The following is a 13087-nucleotide window of genomic DNA, read 5'->3' as shown; positions in this document are numbered from 1 at the left end:
TGATGTGGCTCTGACTCCTACCCCTAATTTGTTTTTCTATTGATCAAATGAAAAACCTTTTTTTGGCTAGGCAACTTTGGCATTTGGATTGTAGAAATGTTCCAGCATGCTGGGAGATTCCAATTAAAACTTTCTCACTCATTTTGTAAAGCATGTTATTAGTTGTTTATAGCCACACATAAAAAAATGCATACTTAAACTGCCATTTTGTCACAGTTGATCACATAAGGAGATTGTCTGTTGATCATAATCTGTTTGGGAACTCTCTGTTCTGCAGCACAGTAAAGCTTTCCCTTATAGCCAAGGATTTCTCAGCAATGAGATCTACAGTGCCACCTGCTGGTGAACTCTTGTATAACGCCATGGAGATGACAATAAAGAAGTAGAGAATGTTCACTTAGCATAGTGAATAAAGTTCAACTATATTCACTGGGAATACCCAAATATGTGCTAGTAATTAAAAAAAAAAAAAAAAAAAAAAACAGGCTTTTTCTTGCATATGATTTGATGTTTGGTGTGAACATAGCTTCACTTGATTCCCTAAACTGCAAGAATATTCTCTATTTCTTTAGTAAATGCACCCCAATTATTTTGTATGAGAAGCATGTCTTCAGTCTTTAAAACTGGAGTAGGGCTTCACTTCTGTTATCTTTGAGCTGGGGATCCCTTTATTTTACTACATGAAAAGGTCCCTATCTAAAAAGTGTTTTAGAAAAAGTGTATCTAAAATAATTATGGAATCTAAATACAATTTTACAAAACATTACTTACTGGTGGACCGGCGGGACCTGGCAGACCATCATTACCACGAGCACCCTGTAGGGAGAACACAATTCTTCAGTTATCGCTTTGCAATGTTATCATTAAGATTTATAACATTTATGACTATTCTATGGAACGCATACCTTATTACTGGATATATACTGTATTATTACACAATACCTGACCTGTAATATGACTCTAAGCTAGCTTTGTTGTTTAGTTTAAGATTTCACTCCTATTTATTATATGAGCATACCAGATAAGGGTAATTAATACAAAAGAAACCAATATGCTACCGTGTATTAATTTGATCAGTCTTACATGTGTGGATCATAACTCAAAGTAGACAGCTAAATTCCTTACATTCTGTGGTTTAGAGGCCTACAGAGATATGTTATTCTTGTATATAAGGCATAAATTATATTCATTCTGCTAGGTAATAAATCACTCTTAGCAGATAACATGCTTTCTTAACATATACATTAAAATACCTTATTTATATTGCTTGGAAAGTTACACCTGCTGTATGATATTTAATATTATATATACACACTGACACCTACCACAATTAAATACTATTTGTAAAGATAGTGGTTAACACTTCTGTCTTGCAGTGCTGGGATCCTTAGTTCGAATCCCAGTCAGGACACTATATGTATGGCATTTGCATGTTCTCCGTGTGTCTGTGTGGGTTTTCTCTGGAAAATATGATTTCCACCCACACATGCTGGTAGCTTAATTGCCTCCTGGCTAAATTGGTGCCTAGTATGTGTGTGCGTGTATATAACAACGTGAATTAGGGACCTGTGATTGGAAGCTCCTTGAAGGCACGGACTGATGTGAATGTACAGTATATAAAGTGATATCTACATTGTCAGAGCTAGAGTATATAAATAACTGTAATAATATGGGGGAGGTCATTTTGAAAGGGCTGAGCCTCTAAAGGTGCCTACAGAAAACATTAATCTGATTCTAGCACCATTGGAACCATTTGTATGTCTATAGACACTACTCAATATTGGAACAAACTCTGTGATGGGGGCAAGTGAAGAATCATCCTTCAGGAGGGAATTTTTACCAGCTGATCACTAATGTTTTCCCTTAAGTGAGGCTAACACTGGGGATGTCTACTAAGTGTCTAATGCAAATGTGCATGATTGTGCCAGATTAGTTGGCAGAGAAGTTATTTGGCATTTGGATCCTGCCCACCAGGTACTTCTCCTCAGCCAACAATCAGCATCTGATCTGCCCTGAAAGCTTGAATCTGATTGATTTTAAGAAAATACTTAATTCCCTTGTAAGGACACATTAATGTATAAGATTGTTAGTTTTCAGTGACTGTATGCTGAATAAATGCTAAATGGAACTAGTTTGTCTGGCTTCTGATAAATATTCAGTAAATTGCCTACAATGTCTGACTTTTGGAACAAAATATGTTGCCTTTTACTTAATCTATATAATGAATACTTGAACTTCTGAAAATGTATATGTTGTTCCTGCATGAGTGCCTCCATGTGGCGGTAATGTATTTGTTTTTGTTGTTAAAAGAAAATCAGTAGAATATTTTAACTAAATCAAAAACAAAATTATTCAATTAGAAATAATGTGAAGCTATTATCTATTAAAGCAGCTAATTCATACAGACTATATCTGTAAACCTGCACCCCAAAATGATAGAAAAATAATTTGCTTCTACACTGCCACCCAGTGGTGGAAAGGCAACACTGCATGCAGCAACCTACAAACACAAACACCTTACAGAGGTAGAATGTTTTTATAGTGCCACTCAGTGGAGGAAATGCAGCATTGCACCAATTTCAAAACATGAATGTACGGGGGGCATGCATTAGTTTTGGAAAAATGTAAAGGTCACATTTTTGGAGATAAAATTGCTTTAGGGCAAGGCTGAAAAAACAGTAACAGGTTTACAGTGTAAAAAATAGAATGCTTTTTTTTTTTCTTTTCTTTTTTTTTTTTTTTTAGCAATGGCTTTAATTTGACCAACTATTTAAAGGGACCTTACATGCCTTCAAATAGGTTTGGTTGCTGCAGGAAAAATGTAAACTCATTCAGTGAACTGCTAATGAGTTGAAACAAGAAGGCTTATATTTATTATAACTACCATTTTATAAAACATGCCCATTACTAGACTGAGTGGGTCTTTCATAGTACCTTTGAGTGGGACTGCATCCTCTTGCTAGCTACTCTATTCTACAAAATCTTACCCCAAGGTTTACATCTACCTGCGTCAAATGCTTACAGGACATAATAGATTTTAAAGGGGGGGGGCTTGAATAACAGCTTTCTAAACAAACAAAGTTCACAACCAAGATTAGGTGTTTTCACATAACTAGTTTCATCTGCATTGAAAAAATGAAAAAAATCCATGGCCAGACATAGGTCTCATGCACACTGGGCATTTATTGGGCATCAGGCATTTTTTCTGCCCAACAATGCTGCTTCTGAATTATCTAGTAGTTTTTTTTCTGCCTCTAAATGCCTGCATGGACACATAGGCTAACACTAAGAGGCAGAAAATAAAAAAAGCCTTTAGTAGCAGTGTTTTAAACCCCCAGTGTGCACAAGGTCATACTGTCTAATAACATTAGTCTCACTGTAATCTACATTAAATTGCTTTGCCCGTGGCACACATCGTAGATAATTTAATGTCATAGTTTTAAGTGCCCTTTACTTTTTACTTTATGATTTAAAGCTATTTTCACACTAATATTAGAAATATATTAGAATATTAGAAATATTCATTTGTATACAAATGTCTAAGTATAGCTACTAAAGAGCACTTGTGAATTTTAAGTGGCTAATGACATGAGGCCAAAGCCTGCTGAATGGTAGGTGATAATGCACATGTACAGTTGCAGCATTGGAAACTAATGGGTTCAAAATCTAAATAGTACCATTTGTATAAAAACCCAGTGCTGAAACTGAAAAAAATATAAATATAAGTAAGCATTACAGAAGCTTGTTCATTATAATTATATAAAATTCTGAATTTATTTCTCCAATAGATGCAGGATTCCTTTTGGAAATCTCTTTGAAAACACAATGCTGTCAGCCTTTGTTGTCTTAAATTATCTAATTATAGTACAAAACAAGTTTGTTTCAGTTATGTAGTAAACTTAGGACTTGACTTACTAAAGGAAAAAAAGTTGTCCACTTTGCAAGGGAAGTTGCACTTTGTAACAGAATTGAGAATGAGGTGAAGTTCTGCTTACTTCCATCATCCAATCATGTGCAAGCAAACATGCATTTTTTTAATTTTCCTTGCATGTGAATGGGCATTCTTTGCACATTCTTATGCTCTGGGACAAGTTCCTTTGCAAAGTGAACAATTTTGCCATTAGTGAATCACCCTCAAATAATTTGTGTTACATGCAGGTACAACAACACTAACCTGTACTGTATATTATGGCTCTTTAACTATTTTATCCTACAGTTTTAAGCGTTCTGTTTATTAAACTGCCATTTACTGTGTTAAAACTAAATTGAATGGTTGGGAAGCCTGAAATAACATATAATTGTGACTGAAACTTCCTTCTATTTAATTTTTATCATAAATTTGTTACAGACATGAAGTACTCATCCAATCAGTCTGATTTCTATAGCAGTAGATTGCCAGAGAAATCACTAAATGACTGAAGGAGACTGGGTTGGGTGTTGACCTTTTTTGTTTTCATCAGTACCAGCTATAGTGTTTCACATGATAAGCCATAAAACTCTTTCCAGTCTTACTTTGTAGCTTAAATATGTGTGCTAGGATGATGCAAGAATGTGTGTTTATAGAAAAATCTTTCACAAAATATAGGAAGTTGATCTCTGACATTTGGCCATCTTAACAGGTGTTCCTTAGTCTATTTCATAATGACAATAAAGATCCTCAGTGAGCACGCCTATATACTAACATTTATAATGATAGTAGATACTTATAGCACTTTTATTATTCCAGGTGTGGTTTAAGGCCAATTCCAGACAAAATGCTTTTTTGGGTAGAATGGGAAGTATTGGGATCTCCTTTAGGTGCCTTTTTGCTTTGTCCCTGATGTAGAGCTTTTCTCACACTTCCTCATCTGGGAACAGGTATCACTGGGACAGGAATCAAAGAGTAATCTCGCCACAGGGACACAAAAACACTTTTTTTTTTAGTGCAGTGGGGAAATTTTAGAACCCCTGTTTTGTTTTTATTGCAGTCTCTCCCCATTAAAGAGATTTCTCTTGGTGGTGAGTTGGTATATCCCTGGGACAGGAAGTGATGGGAAATCTCCACAACAGGTACAGAGATAACAGTAAAACAAAGCAAGTTCTAACAAAACTGAAAATATTTATGGCTGGAGCTGATAACGGGCTTCGTACATAAGTCCCTTCCACTAAAGTTGTATTTAACAAAATAGAACATAATCATAGAGATTTTATCTTTTATCAAGTTTAGCTATAAAAGTTTATTTCTGACTGGTAATTGGCTTGGTTGGATCACTGACTTTTCAGATCATGGGCATAATACACTCCATAGGATGGCACAGGAAAGAAAAGTGGCAAACAATTATATATTTTACTTTATAGATTTAGATAGTAACCAGTGCCAACTAATCGAATATTGGGAAAGTAGATCAACTTATTGTTATAATATACAGTATGTCTGCCGTTGATGCCTGCAAAACCCACAAAATGACTGGCCAAACTATGTCTGCTGATAACTAGACTAGACAGAAAACTACATCTACCCTGTTATTGTATATATGATCTGACTTCACAAGCCTGATATTGACTATACACATTAATACTGTGCAGGCACAGAACTTGCATGCACGGAAACAACGGTGCTGCAATTCAGAATGTGAATTGTTTATTTACAATGATATTAAATCTTTGTATGTGCATACGCAGATTTATTATTTGGCAGGCAATTGGTCAATTCAAAACTGACTATCATGGCCAAATGTTTTCTGCTCTACAATGAATGGCTGAGGTGGACAATGTGTCAGCCCAATGACTTCATCTATTATCCAACTGGATCAGTAGTTGAAGGTTTGAAAATCCATCTATTGCAAAACCTGGAAAACATCCAACCACTTCCTGCTATAAATGTATCTTATAAGGACTCCTTCAATCTCACACTTTCTCTAAAAAAAATAATCTAAAATAACTCTGAAGCATTTAATTTAGACACTTTCCATTATTCATCTGAATCTGGTAAAGTGGAAATAAGGTCCGCAATACTTACCTTAGCGCAAACAATCTGACACCCATGAGTTCCCTCACTGGCACCGAGACCTTCTCCCTGGCTTCTTTCAGGTTCTGGTCTTCAGCCATCTTGATTGGTTGGCATGGGAGGATGTAACTCATCCAGGCACACAGGCACAGTGCCAGAATGTATACTAAACTGTGCATGTGCAACTCAGTGTACATTCTAAGGAAGACAGCCAGCAGACAGGTAGGTTTATTTTATTGCAGAAGAGACATTGCATGTCTCTTCTGCCATAAATATCCTGCCTGCTCTGATTTTTGTATGTCCTGTATAAACTTTTTTTTTACCTTCAAAACCAGCTTCTATATTAGAATTGTGCACATAGTACATTGTAGCTTTTTAAATTAATATTATATTTGAGGTTTTTGGAGGTCAGATGTGAATCCAGGTAAGATTGGAATGTTGGAAACAAGCCTAAACATAGACCATCCACACAAAGACAGGCACGGGACAAGAGAATGTTCAGCTCTGACCTATAAGCTGCAGGGGATTAGAAAGAGTTCCGATCACTTATATTTTCTATATATGCTTTCATCTATATTTACACAGGAAAGCTCCTTTATTTATCTATGTTGTTTCGGAAATTTGTTTTAAACCAGTACAATGATTTGTTTCAATTCCGAAATGTCTCAGTCTACATTTATATTTACACTGTGAATATAAATACATATTGTCATGCCAGTGGCTAGCCTGTACACGTAGGAGACACATTCAATGAAAAATATAATCCTTATTCACACCCTAATTGTTTTCTTTTTACAAGTCACGTCAGGTTTTTCTTTCACAGATGTAACTTCAAAGATGTAACAACTTGTAATCTAAGACTAGCTCCCTGAAAAATATGTCAAAGGTAGATATGGTACTATGAAAACAATGATTGTACTGTGGCTTGGATGTCTGAATACATTCATCTAAAGTAAATTGTATTAGTCTTTGTATAAACACTGGAAGCAGCCATTTTGTGGGCAGGTTTCAGGGGACTGCTGGGTACCTATGCACTAACTATCCTAACTTATCAAGCTGTCTTGTTGCTCATAATTCAGAGGATTTTGGATTTAGAAAAAAAAAAAAGGATTTTACTGGCTTAATGAAAAACTGTTTTTGTTTTAAACTTTAATAACGGATTTATGTTCTTGTGTCAGCACATGTAATAGATTGGGTTTGAAACACTGAAGCAAAAGAAAACAAGAGAAATATATATGTAGAATTACCTTTAGCAAATTAAATCAATTTTTTGGAATTATTTAAATCTGTTTTGTTTTTTGGGCAACAACCTTTGGTCTATTAATCAGATATGATGGGTCGACCAAATGAAGATCCAATAGGTTACCCATATTGCAATGCTTAGGTGTGTGTTTCATGTTCCTATTTCCTTTACATTTTCTAGGGTAATATTTGGCCTGTGGACAGTGCCCTACTGAATAAACCTGCAAATTAAACCTCCCCTATTTTATATATTTATTTGCCCCAACTTTGACACCTGTCTCTGTTTTAGTGATTCTGTTTGTGCCTTAGTTACATCTATTCAGTCTTTTATGAGTTTTAGAAAATCAAGATGGTTTCTGTATTGCTATTTGTGAAAAATGTCCCTAAATTCTAATTCATTCCTAACCCTAGCTAACATAAGTGACTTAATAGGCAAGCAAATATATTTCTTTTGGGGAGAATAGAAACTGTCTGACTCTAAAAGGCTTTTTATAAGCTCAGCAGCTTTTATGACCTAACAACAACCTACTGAACATAATTATACCATATACTGTGAATTCCTTAATTAATACTTACAGCAGCACCAGAAGGTCCAGGACGTCCTCTCTCACCAGGCAGACCACGGGGACCCTACAAAATCAGAGCATTTTTTAAATTCTTTATTTTATCTTAAGAGTAAAAACTTGGAATGGTAAATATATATGCAACATTAGGACACAGAGATAAAATGAGATGCTATTCTACAGAGAACTTAAAGATGCTGTTATAGAATATATGACATTTGGCTTTTTCAATAATACAGTACAAGGAGCAAAGCCCTAATCACACTTTTCGATTGGTTGCCCATTTCAACTATTTTGATTGGTTGCCCATTTCACAGCAACCAATCAAAATAGGTTTTGTACTGGTCTGACTATAGAGTGGTAAAACTATGGTTAAAATGGTTTTCCAGTCTTCTTCCTCCTGTTTAATAAATAAGCCCTCTGGCTTTCCATTGTTCATAAGTCTGTAAAAGCTAGTGGTTCTGAGCACAGAAGCCACTATTGGTCAAAATCAGAGTATATATTTAAAAGTATTCCACTTTATTGTTGTAAGGAATACCCCATTTAAGTATCCTGGATTCAGATTGTATATTAAAAATGAAAAGCATTAAGAGCAATAAAAAGCCAAAGTTAGGCGTGGGGTATGTACCAAAATAGTTAACTTACCATTGGACCAGGAGAACCAGCTTCACCAGGAGAACCACCTTCACCCTATAAGAATAGAAAGAACATTAGAAGAGTTTAATAAGATTTGTTATCGTGAACTTTGTGTGTATTCTAAGAATATTTCTATTAGACAATAGCATTTTCTGTACTGTACTAAAACTGCTAAATAACAGAACATAATTAGGTTTTAGGTTATTACCTTTGCACCAGCAGCACCAGCTTCACCCTTTGTGCCATCCAGACCTGGGTAACCCTGCAATCAGACATATATGATTACATGCAGGTTCTAATTTAATCACTTGCACATTCTATTTTTTTGCATTTTAATACAAACCCTGTGTCCTTTTACTCCGGGAAGTCCAGGAGTTCCGGGGAATCCACGAGCACCCTAGAAAATAAATAATATTGGGGTATGTTCATTATCATACATTAACATTCAAATCACTAATATTCACATTGGTTTTAAGGTGTGCTGAGTTTAATTTCTAAAAGCCATGTATATATAGGAGGGGTAACTTGGTATTTAAAGTATATATTTCACAAGTTAAGGTCAGAGTTGGAATGTTCCACTCCTGGGGCATTATAAAATATTAGCCTGACCCATCACAGGACACAGTCATTTCCAATAAGGATTTCATGCTCCATGTGCAGGACATATTTCCTTCTTTCATTGGATCAGTGTTCCTTCAGTTACAACACCGTCTTCGTTTCATATTAATGTAGTTGTACCCCCATAGATGCTTTCAGTCTTCCACTAGTCAGATATAATGTCTTCTAGTTGGTATTCCCGGAGAAAAACATGATGTTCCTTATCAGCAGGATAACTGATCAGCCTCTGTAACATACTGCTTTCCATTAATGGGGTCAGTGCTCCAACATTCTAGCATGATGGTTTCCATAAATTGAAGCATTATTCCAGTAGTATTAATAATGTTTCTCATTAACAGTGTTATTATTTATCCAGCGTGACATGACCCATTCCACAAATATTCTGTTACTCCCATTAATTATCTCCACCATTTATTATAGCAGTATCCATAGTCCACCAGTGTACCATAAAATATTCCAGATGTGATGTCATCTTTCACCAGTGGTTTAGGGAACTCTTCCCTATGAAATGTCCATCACTGGGCCTTCCGAAAGTAGGATCAAACAAGTTCCATCAGCTCTTCCAATGGCCATCTTCTTCTTACATTTATGTGAACTATTTTACATCAATGTGATATATCTTGCATCTCTGCCATACATTTGTTGGGCCATTAAATTATATATTAGCATATAGCTACTATGGAGGACATAGGAGATTTATACTATGATATGTGTTGGTAGAAAAAAAAGATGAGCTTATTTTTGACACACAATTTAATACAATGTTTTATACCTGAGGTCCTGGAGGTCCACGTTCACCAGACTTGCCAGGTTTTCCAGCTTCACCCTGTATGAGTAAATTAAACATTAGTTTATGGCATAGATAGATGGTTTCTATAAAATTGTATGCCCCAGCTTAATGACATGGAATGGCATAACATAATATCACAGCTAATTCTGTTCTTACTATATCAATACCAATGTTCTTACTATGATTATGATATTTTGGTAGCAATCAATCCAACTTTGCCAAATGATTCATATTTAGCTTTGTCACATCCATACAGAAGACCAAGCATTTGACAAACTATGCTAGACTCTATGTCATATAGAAGACCAAATAAATGCTTGTACAATTTATTGGATAAACTGACAGGTAGGGTTACCATACATCTTTATGACTAGTTATAGACAGCTGACAGTGCTTATCAGACCTGTGAAAGACCTTTCAAAGCATGATCTTTCTCGGGCTGATTGTAACAATCTCATGTCTATATGTGCAATCCTAATTAAATTTACCAACAGATATGAAATATTAGGGCCTGTCTTGAATAATTTGTTTAGGCAGGCCCTCAAACTACATCGTTGTAAGAAAATCTAAAGGAGGTTTCACAGAGATTGTACAACTAGATTGCAGCATGTGTGGGCAGCTTCAGACAATAGATCCTTTAGTTTGAAATCACCTGTATTTTAAGGCCATATCTATGGGTATCTGTAAGGACAAGGGAGTTGATTTACTAAAAGCAAATCAACTGTGCACTTTGCAAAGTGCAGTTGCACACTGCAAGTGCAGTTGCTCCATAGCTTAGTAAATGAGCAGAAGTTCTGTTGACTTCTATCATTCAATCATGTGCAAGCAAACATGCTGTTTTTTTTGTTTTTTTTTTTTTAATTTCCTTGCATGTTATTGGGTATTTTTTGCATTTAAGTCATAAACGAACTGCACTTGCAGAGTGCAACTGCACTGTGAAAAGTGCACAGCCTATTTGCCTTTAGTAAATCAACCCCACTGTTGACAGAGAAGGCTTATAATGGCTAATGGGTTTAATATACTAAAGTATAAAGTGAAATGACATAAAGCCACGTTCACTTTAAACATCCAATTATGAGCAGGGCAATTTAAATTTTCCTTCACATAATTGGATGTTTAAAATGAACATACTTTTCTAAATCAGGCCTAACACATCTTAACGCATGCTAAGTTCAGGTGTCATGGCACTGATATTACACATATTTTGGACTTATTGAAAAAGAAAAACACAAAATTGTGAAACTTACATCATCACCAGGCTTTCCAGCAGGGCCAGGAGGACCACGGGGACCCATAGGGCCCTAAACAATAAACAAAACAAGAGCGTGAGATAATATAAAGAAACTTTAAAGAGCATGACAAGTTGGGCAGAAGTGCTCCCTCCACTGTCCACAAGTTGGAACAGTTTTACTTTCCATTCCCAAAACATGTCTATCTACTATATTTATACAAGTTGTTCACAAGCCATGATAGTATAGCTAGTAGAATTCCCAAATATTACACTCTTCACTCCAAGAAGGAACATGTTATATGGCAGTGCATGGCTCACTTTATACGCCCACACCCTAATTATGCTTCACAGTATTTGAAAGACATCATTCCACTGTATGTCTGCCATTCAGACCATACAATACAGATGTCAGGCTGAAGCTATAACTTAAATGTTCCATGAAAATGTGTTTCACTTCTAATCACGAATGCAGACAAGTTGTCACCAATAGCACTTTGTTCAAGTGCTGAAATAACTATACTGATGATTGCTACATTATGGTGTGACAAGATTTCAATAGCATACATAATTAATGATAGGTTTTAAAGAGCCAATACACTTATGCTTATATACTTTGGGCAGACAAGATGTTCTTTTCATACAGATTTATAATTGATGGCTCACAAAAAGTTAATGTTGGGTGAAGATTATGTAGAGAATAGCAAAACAATAGTGTGTAGTTTATCGAATGTGGGTCAAGTCTGTTTGACAGCAAGATACATTTTATGAATCACCTAATGATCCATGTGGAATGATCTTAAAATGTCCTACTTCTGAACATCTTTCAACCATGTTCAGAGTCATTATGGAGTAATAGAGTATATCTGTCCCACTGCCTAAAATCCCTGATACTCAACATATGTGTTATTATAAAGGTACTGTGGGTGTGTATGTTTTGGGTATAAAGGCATGTGCATTAATTGGGAGTATGTGTTGGCAAGGGGTTGGGGGGTATAGAGTAGAAGACCTCTGCACAGCCTGAAATGGCTTATACTGTAAATGTACCAGTAGCCTGGATGTCAGTACAATAAGGAATAGATCAAGAGCTGTTCAAGTAGGACAGTATTATAGTATGTAGCTATGGATGTGTTTATGAATATACAAACCCTAGATATACACTTCCATTTTCTCCCTTTTGGTCTGTGAAATATAGCATTGAATGAATTTTGTTTTTTTTCTATATGATAAGGGTAAACATTTCCTGTTATCTCTCTGGCCAGGCAACCTGTGAACTACAGAACACCTCCCCTTACTTTATAGAGTTGATGGGAGGGGAGGTGTTTTGTAGTCTTAACAGTAAATACATATTCGCCAGCACACCAAGGATCTTGCAAAAGCAGTCCAAAAAACGTTTCGGAGCCGCACAGGACCCCTTCGTCAGTCCTGTGCGGCTCCAAAATGTTGCACCATTTTTTGATGTGATCGTATCTTGAATAAAGTTTTTGGGATTGCTTTTGCAAGATCCTTGGTGTGCTGGCAAATATGTATTTACTTGTAACTAATCCAGTTGCCAACTGGTGATCGCTTCCGCACCCAGTACACACGAGCCTACAAACCAGGAAGGTGTGCGATAGGAATATGAACTATATATTTGTAGTCTTAACACACTTTCTGTCCTAGGGTGCTGCTTTTCTATAGATGCAGTACAGTGATTGAGTGTTGTGACGGTAAAAGAGGAAGTGTGTTACTGGCATGATCATCCGGTAAAAATAAAGGAAACTAACACCTGAAAAAAACAAAACAACGAATGCATCTCCCACATCTAAGGACTGGTAAGAGGCAAAAGATTATATTTTAGAATTTAGTTCTTGGGTCCAGAAAGGCTCCAATACAGTGTGTGTGTGTGTGTGTGTGTATGTGTGTAAACATTTTAATTAAATATATTACTTACAGCAGCACCAGATTCACCAGGCTCACCGGGATTTCCTTGGAAACCTTGAGGTCCCTAAAAATGCAATAAAATAGAGTTAATAAGAACTTAG

General features: G+C 35.9%; 1 protein-coding gene across 1 annotated transcript in view; it reads right to left on the bottom strand.

Moving 5' to 3' along the window:
* The window catches only part of COL2A1 (collagen type II alpha 1 chain), a 69725-nt gene that overhangs the window by 41930 nt on the left and 14708 nt on the right, over positions 1-13087 (bottom strand). Inside the window, exons 10-17 of the mRNA XM_082245826.1 lie at positions 12997-13050; positions 11083-11136; positions 9818-9871; positions 8771-8824; positions 8636-8689; positions 8437-8481; positions 7805-7858; positions 772-816 (exon numbers count right to left, since the gene is read on the bottom strand). Of these exons, the coding sequence (XP_082101952.1) occupies positions 772-816; positions 7805-7858; positions 8437-8481; positions 8636-8689; positions 8771-8824; positions 9818-9871; positions 11083-11136; positions 12997-13050 (414 nt within the window). The remainder of the gene's footprint in view (positions 1-771; positions 817-7804; positions 7859-8436; positions 8482-8635; positions 8690-8770; positions 8825-9817; positions 9872-11082; positions 11137-12996; positions 13051-13087) is intronic.

Source organism: Pelophylax lessonae, assembly GCF_965119305.1.
Source record: "Pelophylax lessonae genome assembly, chromosome: 2".
NCBI lineage: Eukaryota > Metazoa > Chordata > Amphibia > Anura > Ranidae > Pelophylax > Pelophylax lessonae.
The sequence above is the reverse complement of the archived record's forward strand: the minus strand, read 5'-3'. Positions and strand labels throughout refer to the sequence as shown.